A 22,919-nucleotide genomic window follows, 5' to 3' on the forward strand; every position below is an offset into this window, starting at 1 on the left:
ATACATCCCACAGGAACAGGAAGCATCCCTGAGATATGTAAGTCATTGCACAGGGCCCTGATGAAAGCTCAGAATAACAACAAAGCTGGGGACTCCCAAATGCAAAAAAAACCTGCATTGGGCTGGAAGCGTTGCCAGGGAGGGCTGGAGGGTGCCTCAGGAATCAGAACACCTAATTTGTACAGTGAGTCAGGAAAAGGAGTGGCTTGTTTACCCCAAAAAAATGTCACCATTGCATTGCATAATTCCAGCAGGGCACACAAGAAGTGCCTAAACCAGCATCTGTTTGCAGGAACAAAGATGAATCATCCCTGAATTGGCTCAGTGTTAAACAGAGTGTTTTATGCAAGTTCTGTGATGCAACATCCTCAGGTTGAATTCCTCCATCCCCTGTGTGCTCTACGTGGGTGCCTCACGTGGGCAGCGCGATCAAGGAGCGCAGATCTTCCAGCAGCAGCGCCTCTCTATTGTGTGTTTGGCTCCACCAGATCTACTTCTTCTTGTAAGGCAACAACACCTGGGGGCTGTAGGGCAGGCAGGGTGAAGGTCCTCCTGAGAGCTGCATCTGCCGCTCTCTGTGTGGACCAACAACCGTTCCACAGCCCCACTGTCACACTGCTGGTGGCACCATGGCAGGAGATCCCCAAATTCAGCTCCTCAAACTGCTCCCAGGTCTCAGCACACCCAGCCATCTGTGCACGTTCCTACCAAATCGCTTGCAGAGACAAGGAATTTCAGGAAGAAAGGATAGCCAGTAAATGCCCCAGTGCTGCAAAAACTACCATCAGTTTGGGGTAAACACCAGGACTCAAAAGATCAGGTTTATGCCTCTGGGAAAAAAAAAAAACAAATTGCTGCACTAACCAAGCAAACTAGAGGTTTGTCAGAGTTTTCTGGTTTGTGTCCTTTCAGCTCCTTGCTGTAAGTCTCCATTCAGCTCAGTATGAGTCTCTGACAGCCCTGAGTGCTCTCCTCTCTTCTATATTATCCCTGTCTGCCCCTTCAGTGCTGGCGCAGCAGCTGGCCGTGCCGGCTGACTTGGAGCAGCGCAGCAACACTGCCAGGTCCCAAACTATTGCCTATGCAAAACCCACCCCAGCCTGGGTCTCCTGAAACTTCCCAAGATTTCCATAAAGCCTGTAGGAACCCCAAGAGTTTGAAAGGTCTGCTCCTCTGTCTCATTTAGCTGAGAGTGGCTTCAGAAGTTACCACCAGACAAAAGGCAGCACCACAGCCTGTGTGTGTTTACTGCAACTCCTTAAGGCAGCTCTAACCCCCCCAAATTAGTGGCCATCAGATAGCAAGTGGTACTCAACCCTCTCATATTTGCCTGATGTATTTGATGCTTTGAGAGGGCTGAATATGTCAATTGTTTAGGAATTGAGAGGGCTTTGAGGGTTTTGATGCTTTGAGAGGGCTGAATATGTCAAAAGTTTAGGAATTTCCCTTCATTGCTAGCCCTGGGATCTCCTCCTGGAGAAATGCTGGAGCAAACTCATGCTCCAGAAAGAATTACTGCATTTATCATGAATTATTCTCTGACCTTTCCTTTTTGTTGGCTTTGCACACTAATTAAACACAGAACAACTGTAGTGGCATGATTCCACATCTGATTCCTGCTGCCCTTGGGGCTTATCTGAATCTTCCCAGGGCTGCATCAGACACTGCTGGGCAGCACATGGCACAGCTCAGACTGGCAAAATCAGCATCCTGGAGCAGTGCAGCTTTAACCACATTACTGTGTGCCAGTCACTCAGCAAAGCAGCAGTCACAGGCAACAGCTGTCAAGTACTTTGGACCAGAACTGTCATTTGGAGAGAACCAGCACACAAAAAAGAGCATTTCTGTTCAGAAAACTCAAGAGACCGTTGTGAACAGCTGCAAAGGAGAATAAGCATTTCTGGCTTCCTATTTACAGATGCTTGCACAAATAAATTAACTTGAATGAATTCACCCTGATTTATCAGAGGATGTGCCAGGCTCGGTCAGTCCTGGGGCCATCAAATCCCAGGGCCAGCCAGAGCCACACTCTCAGAGCAGCTTTACCAGCACAACCCACACCTTTGTGCCAGAGAGCCTGAGAGCAGAGGAGCTGCCACACAACAGGCTGAGCACTGAAGCTCTCCTTATGGCCTCAGGACCAGCTCTGTTGTCTCGTGGCAGTGGACAAGAGAAGCCCTGTGAAGGCAGCAGCTGAACCCCAGTGAGGCACTGAGCACAGTGGGAAACAGTCCAGGGACCATCTGAAGGTGGTTTTGTAGCATGAAGGGATTCGTGTTCCAAGCAGCCAGAAAGTTTATGACTGACCACCTAACTGCACCAGTCTCTCCAGTCCTGGGGGCAGTACATGCTGGGTCACCTGGGCCTTTAGGGACCACAGCCCAGAATTCAGCCTTTCTCCATTTCTGCAGGTGGGTGCAACTCTACAGCTCAGAGGCTGCATAAATCCAACATAAAGGTTGACTCGGATATTATCCAGCTCTTTTCAGTGGCAACCCCAGCACACTCAGCAAATCCTAGTTTTAATTACATGAAAAATTACTGTCTTCACATACCACATGAAATGCGTTTTTCACTATCGCTCATTTTTAGGAGATCATCATGTCTTCCTTCCGCTTGCCTCCATTCAGATGAAGTGTTGTAAAGACTATTTTTGTGTGAGATTGTGTCGAACAGGCTGCACGCGTACCCAGGGATGGGAATGGAGGAACAGTTGTTGGAGAACGGGGAAGTCCTTGTGGGAAGGTAGGTGACTGAAAGTCTCTCCAGAACTCTTAAGCTCTGGAGCTGTTGAAACCACATGGACTGAGAACCTGAGTGAGCCAAGAGCCTTCTGAAACCAAACGCGCTCAGCGCCCTCACAATAGCCGTGACTCTCATCACAGCCACAGCAAACAGGCGGGCACATACCATGGGGGTCTGTGAAATACCTGAAAAATAAAGAATTGTCTGAGGGGATTTCCAAACAGCTCAGAAGCCACCGATACTCCTCGTCCGGGCCGGGCCCAGCCCGCCAGGCCCTGCCCCCGCTGGGCAGATCTCCCATCCAGAGGCACCTGGGATCCACAGGCGGGAGGGATAGACTGTGGCCAGGCCGATGCCCCTCGAGAACAGACACATCCGTGTTCTCTGGCGGAGGAGGGGCTGTCCCGTGTGGCCGTCGTGGCCAATGGCGACCCGAACGGGACAGCTCGGGGGACGAGAGCGGGACCCCCGCCTGGCCACTCCAAGCGCGCTCCTGCTAATTTAGTCCCCCCGCGGCCGCCGTAGTTGCGAGTCGTGCTGGGAGGCGGTCGTGTGAGGGTCACTGGGGTGTGTAGTCTGCCGGGGCGAGCCGGTTCATTGGCGGCGTGTTCCCCGGCGCCGCCCGGGAACTACAGCCGGCGGCAGCGGCGGACCGCGCGCCAGGATGGCGGCCCCCTTGGTGCTGGTGGTGCTGGCGGCCGTGACGGTGCGCGCTGCGCTCTACCGCTCCAGCCTCGCCGTCTTTATCGCCGAGCGGGTCGAGGTGGCGTCCCCGCTAAACGCCTGGAAGCGAGGTGAGGCCCGGCGAGCGCGGGCCGGGGCCGAGCCCCGCGGGGGCGGCGCGGAGGAGCCAGGGCGGCGGGATCCCCCGAGCCGGGCGGCGGGCTAGAAGCGGCCCCGCGGGGAGGGCGCCCGGCTGCGCCCCGGGCAGGGCAGGGCCGTGCTGTCCCGGGCCCGAACCAGAGCTGCACGAAAGGGCCCTGAGCAGCTGTGCCCGGGAGAAGCCCATGGGAGCCGGTGCTCGGCGGCTCCGGGGGCGGGAGGGCCGCGGGGCTGGAGGCAGAGGCCGGGGCTGGAGCCGGGGCGTCGCGGTTCACAGCTGGCCGGGGACACTGGTGGTGTCACACATGTAACACAAACGGGCGTGACCCGCCTAGCACAGAGCGTGGGGCTCCCTCGGTCTCGGCCGGGCCCGCTCCGCTGTCCCTGCGCAGGCACCGTGTCGCGGTGAGAATGCCACTGCACGGGCCCCGGTTCGCTTCCCTTGGTCAGTTGGTGTCCCCACACGTTATTGGCGATTCAAATTCTCTTCTGAAGGCTGAGTGAGGTCCTGGGTATTCGGGGCTTTTCAGTGACGTTCATCTGTGTGTCATCTGAGGCTTAGGAACCTTCGTTTATTTTAAAGACGTCCCTTTGGTATCCAGTTATTATGCAGGTAAAATTATTTGCAGTTTTGGGGTGGAAAAGAGTGGCCAGAAATAATAAAGGTCAAAAGTACAAGTGTATTTGGTGACCTGAGGCCTCTGCTCCACAGTATATAGCACTTCATGCTTGCTGTGCTATTGAATCTTTCTAAATACCACCTTAGAGCATCAAGGTAGGTATCTGGATAGCAAAGGGAAAAGGTGGGATCATCTTGAAAAGTCTGGGTTGTCACCGTACAGGAAGTTGGTGGCAGCCAGAATCTATTTCTAATAGAAATATTTCTGTAACACTGAACTGAGCACCTCTTGTGTTTTCCTGCAGTGTCCTGCCTGTTTCCCTCTGAACAAACGGGCCATTTCCCTTAGCTTCCTTCACTGCGTACTGCTCAGTCCCAGGGAACCTCTGTGCTTGGGAGGGTGGAGCTTCCATGGGAAAGCACACCACGTGCATTGCCGGGCAAGCTGTAACTCCGTGAGCACAAAGGAGCTGAATTAAGGCTATAAAGTGGCAGGAAGTTTCAACAAGAGATAAAGCTTTCAGCTTTGCCTGGCAATATGTGTTCATTTCTGTTCTTCCCTTGTGATTTCCCTTGTGTTTGAGGCCTCTCTACATCTGATGAGGCAAACCAGTTCAAGTTCTATACTATGTTGTGGCTGTCCTCTTGGAATTAAGTATTTCTCCAGCATAGATGCCATATCAAAAGGATGAAGACTCAAAAGGAGAAGATACCGTGCATGTGATTTATACAGACTTAAGTGCAAAAGACTTCATCTAGGACATTTTTAGCTGAAATAAATAAATAGGAGATGACTGCCCATGCAGGAATGTGTGCAGCGGAGCTGGGGTGAGTCTGTTCTGGCTGGCTGTTGGCTCTGGGAGGTATGGTGTCACCCATGCTGTGTGAGATTCTTAGAGTCTCAGTATTTTGAAAACTGCAGTTTTACCCTCACGGGATCTCTCACTTCCCACATTACAGGGTTCTAATGCAGGTATTTTGTCTGTTTCAGTGGTCGAAGGATTAGCTCTGCTGGATTTAGGAGTCTCGCCATACTCTGGAGCTATTTTTCATGAGGTTGGTTGGTTTGCATGATGGGTTTTAAATGTGATATTCCAGTGGCAGGGGTCTTAGTGTGGCTGCTCAGGGCCTGGAGAAGGCTGGGGGCCTGTTTTGTCCCAAAGACTGCAGAGAACCTGAAATTGTGTGGTTTGTCTGAGCAGTGGATACACAGTGGTTCCTCCAGCACAAGGAAATTCAGATAATCCCAGTGAATTCCCTGTGCAGGGGCAGGCAGTGTCATATTTGCTACTGCATAAAGAAACTCTGAGACAGGGGGACTCTGTAATAAGTCATTCTGTTCACATCCAGCTTTCCTCTCAGCACAAGCTGGAGTAGGGACAGTGTCACTGTGAGTCTGATAGGATTTACAGGGTATCAGCACCTGGAGTCTCTGCATTTGCAGAAATTCTAATACTAGCACAAGCATGCAGTTTATTTATTCCTCATCTTGAAAACACCTCGTGCTTACAAAACCACTTAAGCACCTGTGGGGTTTTGTGCCCTCAAATGCCCTTACTGACATGAAGGTACACTCATACAAAGTGTCACCCGGGGTGAGGCAAGGACTTGGTATCCTCTGAAAACTGGATTCTTTTCAATGCATTCTATTTCTGTAGACATAATTTCTCCCAGACTGTGAAATATTTCCCTGTGCTTATTTAGACCATCACATTATTTTAAAAGGTTTTTTAAAAGAAATTTATTTTCTCACAGTGAAGGCTGAGTTTGCAGCATGTAAATATAGTCCTTCCAGACTAAGCTTTTGTGTGATGGGAATAATCCAGAAACATGCTTTTCGTCTTACCTTAAAAGGGAAAAACTCTAGGAGTAAGAGGATGATAGGATTGTAATCCTACAGCTTTATGTTTTTAACATGCTTTCTTCTTTTTGCTTTATAAAAGACACATCTAAACAGCAAGGGAACCAGCTCTATATGAAATCTTTCCAAAGTACCTGCAGACAACCTGAAAAATAGATTTTCTATAAAAATTACTTTCTAAAGCTGGTCTTTGTATGTTTTCTATTGTAAGTCTACCACTGTTGTAGTAGAATTGAAAAGTTGGAGGAGAATACAATTTTCAGAGTTGATGGTGTCTTTTATAAAGTGCATTGAGGACTTTGCAAGGAAAAAGACCAGTAAGTGTGCTTTGATTAATCCCTTTGCTCTGAAATACCAGTGTTGGAGTATAGGCCAAAGAAAATTACCTTTGGCAGTGTCTTGTAGAACTGCTCAACTCTGGTAGTTTGTCTCATCAAATCACCAGTATTTTATCTGGTCAGTATTCGATATGGATTTCCCTTTTGCTCTCTTTCAGACCCCACTGATAATCTATCTCTTTCACTTCCTAATTGAATATGCTGAACTGGTGTTCATGGTAAGTGTTCATGGAAAGCTTCTCCTGAAAGGTCCCATTCAGGGAAACGCTGAGTGTGACTTTCTTTTTTCAGTTCTTCAGCCTCCCTGTAGCTCAAATTCCTGCTGAGATCAGTTAATTAGAAAGGCAGCTTTGCCTGCACAAACCCACTTTCAGGCTTTTCCCTTCTTGTACATATTCCTTCTTTTTTGTGAGTTCTCTTAGATAAGTATCCCCACACAGGGCTAGGAAGGCGTCATTTTATTTCAAATTTCAAACATTATCTCTTACAGGTGACAAAATACCGTGTCCCCCCAGCCTAATGCCTACGCTGCTGTTTCTGTCTGCCAAAGCCCAGACATGCAAGGAGCACAAATGAGTTCATCCCCCAAATGTCTCATGTAAATTGTTCTCAGAGTTCTTCTGCACAATTCAGAAGGATAGCAGTCCTGTTGCTGGCAGCACACAGCACCCAGTGGAGCCTCTGTGCCCAGATCCCTGCCAAGCAGGGCTTGTGCAAAGCAAGTGCCATGTGCCCTGTGCTGCTGCCTGGGCAGTCTGGGGCAGCTCAAGGCACTCTTATGCTACCCTGGTGGCCAGGTGGGTTCAACCAGCTGGGCACTGCCCTAGTGTTGCTGTGCTCTCACTACACCAGTGATTCTCTCTATTAGTCTCATGTGCTGCTCTCCATGGACAATTTCTTTCCTCTTAATTCCCTATTCTCTTGTTTTGTGAATATAAATATTTTTGATACAGCTCATGTCTTCAAGGTGAAGTGGTGTGTAAGAGCACTGTACAAATCAGCCTTTCAGGATTTTTAAAGCTTGTGTTTTTGTGAGCTGAGCTGAGTCAGATCAGAGCTCCTGTTAAATGCTGACCAATATATTTTTCTCCATTTGTTTATTTTGCTTACAATCAGTCTCTCCCTTGCTTTTTTAGATAACTGATGTGCTAACTGCTGTTGCCCTTTACTTGGCAATCCAGGACTTCAACAAAGTTGTGGTAAGCTGACTTCCCAGTGTTGCTGGTCCTCTTCTCCCAGCAAATATAATTATCTTGGGCCAAAGTAAAAATGTGCCAGAGGATGTGGTGTCAAGTTCTAATTGCAGTAAATCTGGTCATAATTTAATGATAAACAAACAGGACTGAATGTGGTAGACAACTGAGGCATTTTAAATTTTGTTGTGGCACTATTACAATGTCTGTAGCTACACACTGAGTGGTGATCACAGCAGTGTACAATCTTCTCCAGCTTGGGTGTAATACCTTACAGAGGGTTTCTTTGCACACGAGCATGAGGTAATACACACACTAGAAATGTGTAAAGGAAGGAGTGAAACCTTCCAGCAGTTCTGAGGTAACATAGATCATTCTTGTGAGCATGGTGAAAATCTGGCATCAAATACTACTTGTTCCCTTCAAATTACAAAGATGTGTGTTTGGAGGTGATTGATTCCTCCCAGCTCTCAAAGAACATTTTGTGTAAACAGTGCTGTGCTCTTTGCAGTTCCAGAGGGGTGGGATTAGATATCAACATCAGCAGGGGACTGCATTTTCTACAGCACCTCTGTGGTCTCCCACCCAGCTATGAGATTGTTCCCTGTCCTCTGACTTTGAGGTTAAGGAAATAAACCAGGATAGAACTGCAGGCATGTGAGAATTCCACATGTGAGTTACTTTGGTTGTTGAGCATTTACTGCTAGCATCTCTGTCCCTTTGTCTCATCATAACATAATTCAGTCAGTTCATGTTTCAGATTTCTCTTTTGTCTCCATAGAGAGCCTCCAAACAAAAGAGATTGAAGAGAGATTTGTCATAGAAATCCATCTTTAAAACAGCAAAGACTGCATACGTATGGGGTTTGGGTTTTCAGGGGCTTGTTTGTTGAACAGTGCATTTATGAAGTTAGCTTTTCATTAGAGATCCAGAGAGATGTTAGGAAGATTGAGTATTGTACTCTAGTGTGGTGAATTCACTGGTAGCTGTGTCAAGACATAGACACAGGTAATTAAGGAAGTTTAAACAAGTAGAAATTATCTGCTTCCTCCTGACTCTCACTTCAGTTTTTAAGTATTTGGGAAAAGACAGGGATTTTTTTGTTCTCTAGAACTCCTCACGTAACATATGTTCTAACTCACACCAAGGGCTTGAATATGCTCCACAGTAATAGAAACCCCAGGTAACTGGCTGAGTAATATGAAATAGAATTACACAAGTAGTACAGAATAATGGTTTTGCTCTTCTGACAGTCTTTGATCATTTTCACTTGTTCAGTTCAAAAAGCAGAAGCTCCTAATAGAACTGGATAAATATGCACCAGACGTGGCTGAACTCATCCAGACACCCATGGAGATGCACTACATCCCCCTCAAGGTAGCACTCTTGTAAGTATTGCTTCTGTAGGCTGCAGTGGGCTACTTTGGTTCCTCAGCTCCCTTTGGGGTTTATTTGTCTCATTTGGGCCTTCAAAAGCTGTCAAAAGTTGGGTTTATTTCCCACAGAAATTCTGAATTTCCTATTGGTCCTAAATGCTCAGTTTGAAAGTGAAAATCAGATGCATTTACATGTGCTTGTTGCCAACAAGTAAATTCACTCAGGCCTTTTGAGATGGGCTCAGCAGCATAAGGTCATTATCTGGGTAGCAAGAATGTTGAGTCAGCATAGATTGCATTCCCATTTATGTTGCCTTTATGATTATGTTATGAAAATTGATCCTATGCCTTCCAAATGGTATCTTTTCAGAAAAGTTAGGAGAATTTTTCAGTGGCTGGACAAAATATCTCAATGTGTGCTGAATATCACAACTTGAATATCCCAAATTGCTTATAACAATTAAAAGATGTTTTCATGTTGTCATTTTATTAATTTCATGTCTTGGTGTTCTTCTGTATACTAAGCATTTTTTTTTATTTCAGAAGGCTTCAATTAAACTAATACACAAGCAAGGTGCCTCCTGTTACAGATTTTTTTAAATTGATACTTTGACACAAAGAAATTATCCAAATTGTTCTGTATCAGAGAGAGTTCTCCATTAGATAAATTGCAATTTTTTTCTTATTTTCATATGAATTTTTAAAATGGCACAGTCCCCATGGCCAGAAGAGTAAAGTGGGTAAATTGCAGACTGTTTTGCATTGCCACAGCGAAGTTGGCATTAAATTGTACCTGTCCTGCTGTATGCTGCCTTCTGGAAACACTGAAAAAGATAGACTAGGACTTAGAGGCATAAGAAAATATAAAGAGAGAATTAGGAAATCATCAGCCCTGTCTACTGACTCTGATGAGTAATTTAGTTATTGGCAAGGCTGATCAGTATATCATCATACTTATTGTATTGGTAGTCCTCCAAACCTTTTCCTTTGCTTTGAACCTACTTAAATGAGATTATTGTAATTCTTATTTCCAAAAGGAGCTGGCATGCTTGCTAACTAAAGTGTGGCTGAATTCTGTAACGTAAAGTCATTAACAGTTTTTCTGTAATTCCAGTTAAAATGTGCCGGTCTTGCATAGCTGGCTGGTTGTGTGCTCAGATAGTGCCATGGTGAATGTAAAGCTTGCTCTGCCACAGCAGGAGACTGGTTGGGTTTTGGGAAACTCTGCTTATGTCTCAGATTTCTTTCCATCATGTTTTCTTCTTATTTTTCTTCAGAAGTAGTAGGTGTGAGTAGCAGAAAAACTTTCCTTTGGACCAAATAATCCTAGATCAGACTGAATAAATGTATAATCATTCTGCAAAGCAAGAAACATTTTTGGTAGTCATTTTCTAGGCCAAAACTTGCATTTTGGACATCTTCCCAATGTCTCATTTCTGTAGTGGGCTCCCTGTGGCCCCTGTGTCCAAGTCTGCAATCCAGAGGTCAGCTTTTTGCTTCAGATTGAAGAACCTGTTCAGCTGAATTAATTTGCTGATGAGAGGATCCCATCAAATGTAAATAAACAGAAAGAAAAGGCAAAGTGAATATTTTTTTTCTTTGAACATCTCTTTAATTAGATGCTCCTTTGAATGTAACCTGAGCTTTGCTCTTTTTCAGCTACCTGTTAAACCCCTACACTGTGATGTCTTGTGTGGCAAAGTCCACCTGCGCCATCAACAACTCTGTTATTGCATTCTTCATTTTAGCTACAATAAAAGGTAACAAAGTGAAGAAAAAAGGGTTTTTCATTACTTTTTAGAAAGATTAGAAATGTAGCAAAAAATAAATCCAGGGGGGGTTTACAGATAGGATTGCTACAAAGATCTCAGTGAAACACTGCACAAACAGGACTGAAACAAGGTGAAAGTTTTACATGAATTTGTGACATTAAAAGACTTTATAGTCAAGTGAAGACGTACTTTTACCTCAGCGTACCCCAGAGTTTACGCTAAAAACTGACTCCTTTTCCTGGTTGGCTTCAAATAGTTTTCTGTTGAGGAAGAAGCATGTCTGTGTGCTGCAGAACAGAAGAGCTCTGTTGCTCTTCTTTTGTATGTGAATATGCACTTAAATGTCATACACAATTTATTTTCAAAGCTTATCCTTGAACTTTTATTCAAAAGTAAGCATTTGCCTGCAAGTATTATTTGGCTTTCACTCACAGTTGTAAACATGGGTTGAAATGAGCTAATTAAGCTTTGGGGAAGCAGAAGCAGCAACCAAAGACCCAAACCAGCCCAGTGGAGTAGATGATGTCAGAATCACTGTTTCATTAATTTTCTGCATAATGCCAGCTTTCTGTTTCTTTTGACTCCCCAGTGCTAAAATCTTTTCGCCTGTGTGATTTGTAATAGTCACCTAATTTTTAAGGAGTTCTCTGCTGGATCAGAGGAAAGGTCAGTCTGATCCTTTGTCTCCAGCAGGGCCCAGACCCAGGCACTGAAAAAAAAAAAAAAAAAAAAAAAAAAACCTGATATAGATAGTTTTTATAGTTTTTATCTAAAGTTTCCCCATAATTATTGGCTAATTAAGTCAGGAGGTGTTTTAATTTAAAAGCATTTGCAATAGCAAACCAGTGGGGTCTATTTAGTTAAACTGATTTTTAGCTGTTCACTGATACCCTGAGACCAAATATTTGGTCATAGACAAAACTGTAGTGGCTGTCTTGTGGTTTGTCCCTGACTGGGAGTGTGGCAGTCTGGGGTTTGAGTGGGCAAAGAGGATATCAGTTATGACTGTGATATCTGGGAATCACTGCTTTAGATCTGTGCAGAACTGAACAATGCATAAAATACAGGATAGGGAGGTTTCTGTCAGGAGAGTGTAGTTGAAGAGAGGAGAGGCTCATCACCAGGTAACCCTGTATTTTTCCTTTCAAAGGAGGAAGCAGAGAGGAGCTGAGTGTTTGCTGTCAGCAGAGTCACAGCTGGTTCAGTGCACTGGGTCAGGGCTCTTGCTGTCTGAGCTCTCTTTTTACAGAGGACTTCCATTGAGTCTGGAGCTATAACCAGGCTACTGCACTGGGTGCTTGTATTTTTCTTGTTTAACCTGAGATCTTTTGGACATTATTTCTGTTATTGGTAGTTGAGAAATGTGAGTGCTCAACACTGAGACACCTCCAATAAAGCTGCCTCAATAAAGACATTTATACTTAAAAAGTCACTTGCAAAAACTGCACCAATCCTTTCTGTGTCTCAGTTTTGGTATCAGTAAAGCAGAGTAATGCTACTCCACTCCTTCAGTGCAGACTTTGCTTGCTCTCTTGCGCACAGCTTTGCTGAGGCTGCAGCACATTCTGGTGATGAGGTTATCCAGCAAGCCCAGTATGGCAGTTCTTACATACAGTTATGACTTAAGTCATGCATTCCCATGCATTAACAGCAGCCAGCATGGACTTTATATAGACTGAATTATATGAATCTCTTTCTATGTGTGAACGCCAGGAGATAGAAACCATTCAGTGGTTTGTTCTTATGGAATGAGTCATTCTCCATTCAAAATATCATTAACAAGAGGACACCCTGCAGGACGCATTCTGCTGAAAACTCCTTTAAGTGGTGTCCTGATATTTGTGAATCCCTTGCAGAGAGTTATGAGTTTCTTCCCATTTGGACTTCTGTCCGTATGGCTGTTTATACTGAAAGTTCCTTGAACTTTTTTTTTTTCTTTGCAGGTAGTGCCTTCCTCAGTGCTGTGTTCCTGGCCTTAGCAACATACCAGTCACTCTACCCTCTCACACTGTTTGCTCCAGCACTGCTTTACCTTCTACAGGTAGGTGATTTCTAACTCTTGGTACCTGTTGTCCTCTTGTAGCTGTGCAGGGACAGTCCTGGGGGGTCAGGCAAGTGCAGAGTTTCAGAAAAAGTGACTCTCCTCAAGCCGTGGCAAGTTTGAACCCTGAATGGGAATGCCTGTGTTTGGAGAGAAGGGAGCAGGAAGTCTGCAGAACTGGGAGGTGTTTAGCTTGCCAAAATAAGTGCTGTTCTTTGTGTTGTGTGAGCAGCAATGAGGCGCTCAGACCCGGAGAAGTTCGAAAATGCTGGTTTGGGGTTTAATGGCAAAAGGCACATTCTGGAAAGAGGCTGGTTGTCCTTTCTCCCTCTCCATTAACAAGACCCTGAATCCCACCAGGGCTGCCCTTGCTAATTTTATCCTGCTTTGGCAGCAAGGTGAGGCTGTGATGCCAGCAGAGGCTCAGCTCACTTCACAGACCACTTTCTGATAATACTTAGTATTTGAAATTCTTATAATTCTGAATGCTGCTGCTGTGCATTTCACCAGTCTTTTTTCGTTCCTTCTGGTGGTGATGTTTATAGCTTAACTTTACTTAACTAGCCTGTTCTCAAATCTCTGAGCTTCCAGATGGAATGGGAGTCAGTTCTAATTAATTTTCTTGTTCTGACATGAATGTCTTACTTTTTTTTCAGGAATTTTTTAATTACTAGTCTTTACAGGAGAAGAACTGCAGAGTCAGTGTTGCTTTTTCAGTTTGATGATTTTCAGGAGAATTTATATCTTTAATATTTTGGTCTCGTTTGTTCTCCTTTAACTTTAGCCAAAGTAAATTGGGAGTGAAATGCAAGCACTGTACTTTGAATTCACAAACAGTAAGTGCTTTGATATGTGATTGCCTAATATGCAACTTTTAAAGGCAGTCATGCCAGTGTGTGTCCTTTTATGTAAATTTGTAAATTAACTTTCCTGCTTTCTTTGTACAGAATTAAATCACTTTTCTTCTGCTCTTTTCAATCTGCCTGCCAAAATGTTTGGTAATGTTGCTTACATAGTCCCAACAAGTGACATTAAACCCACTCCAACTGAGAAAACCCAGTGAGCTTTAGACAGAGCCCACAGCAGTCAGGGCAGGTTCTCTGCACATCTCCTGTCACTGCAAACCCCAGGGCCAAATAGAAAAGCCGTGTCACTGACCTGGAGCTGCAGAATGCTGAGCGATTCCCAAAGGTGTTGGCCCCTGTGTGTATTTCTCTGTACACAGGCAGTCAGGGGACCTGATGGAGTGAGATATCCCTGTCATGTTACGTTGACTTGTGACAAGGACACGTGGCAGTGGCAGGACTTTGAGGAAGCCAGCTTTCAGAGGGGCTCATTTGTGCTTAGGAGCTCAGTGGATGTGCTCTTGCCCTGATTTCAGCAGAGCAGGAGTGCCAGCCCAAGTGGTGGTGCCACAGGGTGGGAGTTCTGGGGCAGGGCTTTCGGTCACCCCCTGTAGCGGAGTCGTGCAAGAGAAGGCAGGCACCAGTGCAGTATTGCAAACGTCTGAGGTACCAGTGCAGCTGTGAGGAGGGGTGTAAATCTTACACCTGTGTGTGTGCTCACACGAGGGACTCACTGCAAGCAGAAATGTCTTGCTACTGTATTTTCAAACACAGCTCTGGGAGTATGTGCAATGTGTGTGACTTAATTGGCCAGAGTGAAGAACAGCAAGCAATTTGAGCTTGAAAGCTGCTCCTTCAAATGCCGTAGTGCCAATGTTTGATGCTTTCTTTCATCAATTTAAAATTATGTTCTGAACACTCACGCTTTCTTGTGGCTCTTCCGATGAGGTGCTTCTGTTTCTCTTTCAGCGCCAGTTCATACCTATCAAACTGAAAAGCAAAAGTTTCTGGCTCTACACCATGCAGTATGCATCCCTGTACCTGTGCAGCCTGGTGGTGATCATCTGCCTCTCCTTCTTCCTGCTCAACTCCTGGGATTTTATCCCCTCTGTTTATGGGTTTATGTAAGTATAAGGATTCTTACTGATGGTTTTCTGTCTGGCCCCACCCTGCCCACCCAGATTGTTTCTTGCCCATCAAACATAGGTGTGTGCTTGACCCAGGAAGTGTGAGGTCTGTGATTTACTGGCAATGCAATAAAAGAAAGAATATGTGGAGGAAAGCAGCCATTAGCCAACTCCAACTTCTGTTAAATAAATAATAGCAAAAATTAAAGACAGGAGCTGTTTTCCACTGAGTGATTTGGATTTGGTAGTTGAGCTACCATGGCTGTGAAATATTCCTCTCTGGAGAAATGTCTGCTTGAGAATGGTTTGAATCCTGCTGTGACACCAGGAAGGATTCCTCAGCAGGATTTCAGCCTGCTCTCCATGTTCTCATCCATTTGGTTTCTTTTTCATGGATTTACAATTTAGGTCCTACATCCAGTAGCACACAATGATTAATTAATTAATGCAACAGAAGCAGGGCAGGGAAGAACAACCATTAAAAAATTTACCATTACTTTCTTTTCAAATTTCAGCCTTTCTGTTCCAGACCTGACACCCAATATTGGCCTTTTCTGGTACTTCTTTGCAGAGATGTTTGAACACTTCAGTCTTTTCTTTGTATGTGTGTTTCAAATCAATGTGTTCTTCTACACCATTCCCTTGGCAATAAAGTTGAAGTAAGTATGAATGTGTTTCTCTGCTACTTTTTTTTTAGCTCTTAAGTTATCCAGTGGAAGTTTCTAAGGCTGAAGTTGGATGTCTTGACCTACAAGCCTGAAAAATATTTTTAACATGGCCTATCCTCCTCATTTCCCATAGTTTCAGCTCTGTTCCTCTTAAACAGAATGACTTGGGCTCTGCAGTGGAACTCTGTGTTGCAAGCATCAACAGAGGCAGCAGAAACGGAGGCTGTAGAAGGGCCAGCATAAGGCACTGTAGTCAGAAAGCAAGAACTGGCTGGAACTTCCAGCTCTTCATTGTCAGAAAAAATGTGGAAACTTGGGGACTTTTCTATCTGGCTTCATTGACTTCTTTGTGATTAAAACACCCTGTAACACACCTGGATTCTCAGTGAGCTTGTCCTTTGGCTTGCACTGGATAGATCAGGTGTACCAGAGGGATAACTGTGGGCTTTGGGCTTCTCCAAATTACCATCAGAGGGCAGGTGCTAAATGCTTCTGGTGAATGAGGCCGAGTTGGAAAGCACAGTGCAGGTGTAAATGTGCACTGAGGTTGTTGGGTGAGGGCTGTGGCAGATCTGCCTCCACTGACCCTGCTGCTCTGCAGGGCAGCTCTGTCCACCCCACCCAGCATTCAGAGCCTGGTCTGGAGAGAACAGGGCTGCAGGAGCCTCTTTGAGCCTGTCCTGCAGCATATCTGTGCTCTTGCTGATATTTATGTGCAGTTTCCAGAGGCCCTACTGCATCCTCTTAGCCTTTGTTTGTTTTCCCTTCCAGGGAACACCCTGTATTCTTCATGTTTGTCCAGCTTGCCATCATTTCTATCTTCAAGTCCTATCCCACCGTGGGAGACGTTGCGCTGTACATGGCCTTCCTTCCAGTCTGGAGCCACCTTTACAGATGTAAGTTCTTTGTGCTTGATTATTATTTATCTGGAATGGAAAAGGGCCTGCCAAATAATTAAATTAAATGGTCACCACTAAACCAAACCCAGACCCAAGTTCATAGTCTCTCATGGTCTCCATGGAGTGTCTAGAAGGAGGCTGGATTTTGGAGGTTTTTTCCTCTGGTGATACAGTCCCTATCATGTCTTTAGGACTTGGGTTGAAATTGGTCAAGGAGGGAATTTTCACTTGTACCTTATCTTCCCCCTCTCTCCAACTTGTTCTGAAGATTATCTTTTTTATGAGAACTTTTTGCAGTCCTGCATCCTCCAGATGCTTCACTCCCATTTAAGGCTGTGTAATTTGAACAGTGCTCCAGCATTTGGTGAGTCCTCCAGCCTTAAAATGCTGAATCTTGCAGTTGTGCTTTGTTTAGTATCTGCTTGTTTGCTTAGAGTGAAAGTAACTGAATTACTCCAAGCAATTGTCTAGACTTTCTTAAATGCTTCAAAAAGACCCTCTTTAACTCCTGAAATCACAGAGAGCTTCCTGTGGATTCTCAGGCTCAGTCTATAGAACCTGCTTCCATGGGGAGATTTGGAAGTCCTGTGTTTTCTTCTTCTAAACCAACTGCTTTGACCAACCCTGCCAGGTTGTCCAGGCCTTTCACTGTAGCCTTCTCTAAGCCAGGCCAAGCGTGTTCATGGACAGCTCACCTCCCTCTTGTAGGAGACATAAATCAGGAGACCTGGAGACCATCTCCACTGTGGGTTTCAGACTCAGGAGAGCTGAGGCCAAAGCAGGTGTGATCAAACAGGGCAGGAATCCCCAGTCTGGCCCTGAGCACATCACAGCTGTAGCAGATGATGAACTTCTGAAAGTGCTTGCTCAATGTAGTTCAGTTCCACATTCCAAGCATGCAGGGAGAGGGACAGTCATCTGTCACAGGCTCCCACCCTGCTGTGTGTGAACAGACCTTCTGAACAAGAAGTTTAAAATAGGTAGGAAGAGGTTTGAATGTGACAATGCTCCCAAAACATCATCTGTCCTCAACAGCAGAGTGATGGGCATGGGCTGAGCTGCAGCCAAGCACAGCAGCACAAGTGTCAGGATGGATTTACAGCACTGCTACCAAAGGACAGGCATAAGCACTTCACAGAAAACAAAACCTCTCCTGGCCTGGTAGTTCCCAGCTCTTTTAGACAAAGCTGTGCTTGGTTTTTGTCCACCTGACACATACTCAGGCAGACTGCTGGATTCTTGCACCTCCTGATGTCATGTGTCTGTCAGTGCATTTGGCCTGTATGAGTTTCTTCCTTTTATGGTGCTTTCATTTCCTTGCCACCTCCCAAGAAAGTATCTTTTCCTATAACCCACAGATTCATTTTTTCCTTTGTCATTAGCTTGATGAGGCAAGGAATTAAAGTGCTTTGCTCTCCAAATTGGGGTGCTGCTGGCAAGGCCCCTTTGCAGGCTGCTGATTACTGTAGTGTAGATACCAAAAAGCCAAAGACATCCAAGAAAGTGTGTTTGGAAGCAGGATCTAGAAGGAAAGAGCTACAAATGGGGATTTCATGCTGCAACAAAGGCAGAAGTTTGTTTTTTTTTTAAGGGAAATATAGTGGATTTCTTATAACCACTATCCAGGAAGTTACTAAAGCAACCTGTGGAAGGTTATTGGAGGAAAGTATGTCTTGACAAGTGTCTCTCACCCCCTGCACACCCTAAATACCATTGCTGGTTGTGTGACCATGACTGCTCAATAATACATCATTTTAACAGCTGATTTTCTTTTACAGTCCTCCGGAACATCTTCATCCTGTCATGTGTGCTCATTTTCTGCTCCTTCCTGTTCCCTGTTCTGTGGCATCTATGGATTTATGCAGGAAGTGCCAACTCCAATTTTTATTATGCCATCACGTTGACTTTCAACATAGGGCAGGTCAGTAGAGTGAGGCAAATGAAGCTGCACTGTGGGCAAGCTGCTGGATGGGGTGGCCTGTCAGCAGCAGTGAATCCTGCAGGATGGAACTCCTCTCGGCATCCTGTATGGTCCTGCATAGCAGCTTCCTGGCTCTCCTCCTGGATTCTGCCTGTTCCTCAACCCTTGGCACACTAATGGGAAAGAGTTCTTGTGGTGTGAGCTGTGACTTAACAATCCAACCTGGCTGACTGCAGGTTCTGTGCTCTGTTGCTGATGGCCAAGGAAAAGCGTCTCAGTATGCCAGGACCAAGCACAAGTGAATGGAGAAGGGAAGCTAAGAGGGGAAATGGAAAAACCTCAGGGCAGTAGCAGTGGGGCCAGAAGACAGACAAATGAGACCTGCCCATGCTCAAGGACATGGCACCAGTTTTTCTGAGACATGGCAGCATGTGTAGGGTCCCAGGGATGTTAGGACATGCCCTCCCTGCCTTTCCTGAGACCATTCTGGATATATGACTTCCACTGGCCTTAGGGAAAGCAGAGCTTAGCACCCTTGAAGGGTGGAACTCAGTGTCCACAGGTGCTACAACCTTTTGTAAGTCCTTCCTGCTGCTTGTCATGTACCTGAGCCCTTGGGCAATTTGACATGTAGGTGAGCAGACCATTCATTTCATGTTAAAGTTGCCTTTAGTTTGAATGTGCCTCAGCCATTTATGTTTGTCTACTTCTCCTATAGCCAGGGGAACACTTTGGCCAGGGGCAGAAAATCACCTACTCTTACCCTTGATTAATGGGGAAAACACTCATTTGGTAAAACCAAAAGAGACTGTACAGGTTGAGAGGGAGAATAGAGATTCTGCTAAGAGGGTCTGATAGGAAACTGGGAGTGGTTCATTACAGGTCCTGCTATGGAATGAAAGGAATAGTAAAACTTTAACTAGAAATAGCAGGTGTTGATATTCTAAGAAGGTTTTATTTCCTACCTGAGAAAGTCATAGCAGATCCTGCAAGGTCTTGTGCTCTGTGTAAATGCAGACAGCAAGCCTCTTGTCTGATTTCCTTGTGAGAAAGACCTAGTCCTCATCCCCACCCACCTCAGCTCTTTCTTTTCCCATTTAGATATCTGCAGAGAAGCTTAGTTAAAGGTAAAATCACCTGCACTGGCAGAGCCTGCCAGCAGTTCAGCAAAGCAAGCAGATCATGGCTGTTTCCCTCTCCCTGGGTCGGTTCTCCTTCTCACTTTCTCCCCTGACCTCAGCAGTCTGCAGCCCTGTTTCTCTTTCCCCCACTCTCCACCTGCTCCTCCATCCCCTCCTGTCCTGCCATTGAGCCTCTGCAGCAGCTGCTGTGTTTTTCTGTGCTGTATTGCACAGTAACCCAGGCAGGCTCTGACTGTCCCTCCCTCTGTGCCCTTAGCACTGCCATGTGCTTCAGGTGACATTGTGCCAAAGGGATGCTTTAAGTGGCATCTGCAGACTAGGACACAAGGACAATAACTACCAGCTCGGGCTGGCACTGAAAAGCTTTTCCACTCTAGTTACCTGCTTCTGTTTCCAAATGGAGGAGGGCAGCAGTCCTGCAGGAAGGTCACACTGCAAGAGGCTAAGTGACAAATGGCACTACTGAGCCAGCAGGTCCCTGCCACAGCCCAGTCTGCCCCAGCAGTGGCAGCTTCCCCAGGTGACAGCTTTAGAGAATCCACTATCACCCATTGCTGCCATCTCGAGGCCCCCAGATGAGGGAACAGTCCCACCGTGTGCCTCAGTACAGCCAAAGGTGTCCTGGCTTGGGGCAGAGTAACTGGAAAGGCCATGGGGGTGCTGCTCAACAGCAGCTGAACAAGAGCCTAGTGTGCCCAGGTGGGCAAGAGGCCAATGACAGCTGGCCTGTACCAGCCATGGTGTGGCAGCAGGGCCAGGGCAGCGACTGTGCTCTGTGCTGGGCACTGGTGAGGCACCTCCAATCCTAGGGACAGTTTTGGGCACCTCTGTTCAGGAAGGACATTACAGACCTGGAACATGTCCAGAGAAGGGAACTGAGCCCCAGGAGCTGCTGAGGGAGCTGGGGGGGTTCAGCCTGGAGAAAAGGAGGCTCAGTGGGGACCTTCTCACTCTGCAACTCTTGACAGGAGGGTGCAGCTGGGGGGATCAGAGTCTGCTCCCAGGGAACAGGGACAGGATGAGAGGAAACGGCCTCAAGCTGCGCCAGGGGGGTTCAGGTTGGACTTTAGGAGGAATTTCTTCACAGAAAACATGGTCAGGCATGGGAAGGGGCTGCCCAGGGAGGTGGTGGAGTCCCACCCCTGGAGGTGTCCAAGGGATGTCTGGATGTGTCACTTAGTGCTCTGGGCTGGGTGACACGGTGGGGGATCAGTCAAAGGTAGGACTTGGTGATCTCAGAGGTCTTTTCCAGCTAAAATGACCCTTTGATTGTCTGTGGGACAACACTTGGATAGGAGTCTGTGGGTGCAGCTGTCTCTGAAGCTGTGGCACAGCTTCACCTGCTATTGTCATACATTTTGGCCAGTTTATAGAGCTACTGTTTGTGAATCTCCCTTGGCTTAACACGGCAAGGGGATGGATAAGGTGTTCCCAAGGTCGCGGTGACTCCTCCAGCAGCAGGTGCTGAACAGCCCAGGAGCTGCTTAACTCCCGACAGGGTCTGTCACGTGTCCCTCTTTTTGTCACGTGTCCTTGTTCTGAAGCACCACTGATGTGTCTGAACATCTCACTCCACAGATCCTGCTCATTTCGGATTATTTCTATGCCTTCCTCCGTCGGGAGTACTACCTCACTCACGGGCTCCACCTGACAAGGCAGGATGGGACAGAGGCCATGCTGGTTTTGAAATAAGGACTGGACCATGATTTCCTGGGACACGGGCCACTCCAAGGAACATGCAAAGTTTGGGGTGCGTGGGGCGGGTGGGGAAGGTTCCCTGAATGAGGTCTGACTTTGGGAATGATACCGACTGAAAGAAAGGGCTGAAGTTCTGGGAATAGCCCCCTGAGCTGCAGGCTCAGCACAGACTGTCAGAGCTGCAGTGCCTCCCCCACAGCTGTGCTTTTCACTTTGACTTCAGCCATCAGTTGCTCTGGGCAGTCCAGCAGGAGCAGGAATGTCTGAGCTAAACCCAGGGCTGGAGCTCAGACCATGAACTGTTTTCCACCACTGCTTCTTGGAGATGTTTGCTTCTCTGGGGATCTTCCCCTTCACTGCTTTGACCAGTAACGCTCCTGCTTGGCACAAGGCAGTCTCTGGGTACCTGGTGCCCCTGCCCTGGCTGCAGAGTCCATTTCTTGGTGGTTCTGCTGTTGAGGGATCTGGAAGAATCCTGTGTGCTCAGTCACAGTGGGTGCTGTGAAAGGGGTGGGTGACCAAGAATGATGACCTTGGATGACAGCTGGAGCTGCTGCCACACCTGGTAACCTCAGCACTCAAACACAAGGAGGAGCCAGAACTGGGATGGGATCAGGAGCAAGGTGGGTACCAGGTAACTGCTCTATCAGAGCAACACAGCCATGCCAGGAGCTGCACAGAGGCATTGCAGGTCTCAGAGGGAATACTACTGAGGAGATGGACTCCCACTGCTCCCAGTTTCTGTTGGGTGACAAAGCCTGGCAGTGCTGATCTCACACTGTGCTGCTGTGATCACTTGGGGCAGCAGCTGGGACCAGGAGGTGTCACAATCTCCCCGTAAGGCCCCAGACCAAATCCAGGAGGAGTCTCAGCCACTGCTGTTATGGAGTTGTTCCACAGCTGCTTATCACTACTGGATGTGCACTTGTCTGTGTCACCCCTGTGTCAGTCAGTGCTGGGCTCAAGGCTGTGCACAGGGGCTCCCTTCAATCAGCTCCCCTGGTCCCCCCCACTCCTCTCTGCACTCAGACCTGCTCACCTTGCAGCTGCTGCTGCTGCCCCCTGAATGTGGCACTCTGGGGTGAAGCCTCCAGCATCACCACTGCTCCCACGGGACATCCCAAAGGTTGGGAATGTGACACGGAAACCAAACTGCACCCGGTACCGAGCAGCTGATAGATGGATGTGCCCAGGCAGGTGTGTAAAGAGATCTTTCTTTCCGGACAATTCAAACTTTTGCCTTACTGCACTTCTGTCAGCGCTTTGGGGGTGGAGCCGCGCCCAGCCAGGCCCGGCCTGGGGCGGGCCCGGCGGGAGCCTCCGGCCGACGGGGCCACGGCAAGAAGCGAAATAAACTGTGCGAGTTTTGGACACCTCGTGTGCTCTGCCTGTGGGGGCTGGAGGGCGAGGGCGGTATGGGAGGCACTGAGAGTCACAGGGGGTGCGAGGAGATCTGAAAGCAAACACGGGTTGGGCAGGAAACGCGACAAAAAATGAAACACGTCTGTTTCACGGGCAGGCTGAGGGGAAGGGCAGGTAACCGGGCTGCAGGCAGTGCCCTGTCGTGTGCAGCAGCTGGGTTTGTTCATGGGGCTGGGTCTGTCTGAAGTAGCAAGTCCCAAATTCGGACTCGAGCAGTCCTGAGGAAGGTGGTGGGGTCAGAACTGGGGCAGGGGAGGAGCAAAGGCAGAGACATGAGCAGGGCCAGGGCCAGGGGAGGAACAAGGAAAGGGCAGAGTTAGGGGCAAGGGCAGGGAGAATGAAGGATAAAGGAACAGGGAAGGGGCAGGGACAGAATGAGGGGCAGGTTTATGGAAGGGTGGGGCCAGGAGCAGAGATGGGGCAGGGACAG

General features: G+C 47.1%; 1 protein-coding gene across 3 annotated transcripts; it reads left to right on the forward strand.

The window, feature by feature from the left end:
* The first annotated feature begins 3,346 nt into the window (after window positions 1-3,346).
* PIGU (phosphatidylinositol glycan anchor biosynthesis class U) lies at window positions 3,347-22,438 on the forward strand. 3 transcript variants are annotated; one of them, XM_053958531.1, is made up of 12 exons: window positions 3,350-3,539; window positions 5,178-5,242; window positions 6,544-6,603; window positions 7,522-7,584; window positions 8,857-8,966; window positions 10,614-10,714; window positions 12,670-12,767; window positions 14,582-14,736; window positions 15,255-15,398; window positions 16,179-16,303; window positions 18,085-18,227; window positions 20,948-22,438. In XM_053958531.1, the coding sequence occupies exons 1-12, from the start codon at window positions 3,410-3,412 to the stop codon at window positions 21,059-21,061; spliced, it is 1,308 nt and encodes a 435-aa protein (XP_053814506.1). In that variant the 5' UTR covers window positions 3,350-3,409; the 3' UTR covers window positions 21,062-22,438. The 3 variants fall into 3 exon arrangements, with proteins under 3 accessions (XP_053814507.1, XP_053814506.1, XP_053814509.1); XM_053958534.1 differs by lacking the exon at window positions 3,350-3,539 and adding an exon at window positions 3,777-5,014; XM_053958532.1 differs by lacking the exons at window positions 18,085-18,227; window positions 20,948-22,438 and adding an exon at window positions 16,575-18,078 and having other exon boundaries at window positions 3,347-3,539.
* Window positions 22,439-22,919: the final 481 nt, after the last annotated feature.

The sequence above is a fragment of the Vidua chalybeata genome, chromosome 17 (assembly GCF_026979565.1).
Source record: "Vidua chalybeata isolate OUT-0048 chromosome 17, bVidCha1 merged haplotype, whole genome shotgun sequence".
Classification (NCBI taxonomy): domain Eukaryota; kingdom Metazoa; phylum Chordata; class Aves; order Passeriformes; family Viduidae; genus Vidua; species Vidua chalybeata.

Excerpts from the sequence above, each read along its gene's own strand:
- PIGU (XM_053958531.1), top strand. The coding sequence starts at position 3,410 with ATGGCGGCCCCCTTGGTGCTGGTGGTGCTGGCGGCCGTGACGGTGCGC. Across the intron at positions 6,604-7,521 it reads ATGCTGAACTGGTGTTCATG|ATAACTGATGTGCTAACTGC; the intron begins GTAAGTGTTCAT and ends TTGCTTTTTTAG. Across the intron at positions 7,585-8,856 it reads AGGACTTCAACAAAGTTGTG|TTCAAAAAGCAGAAGCTCCT; the intron begins GTAAGCTGACTT and ends TCACTTGTTCAG.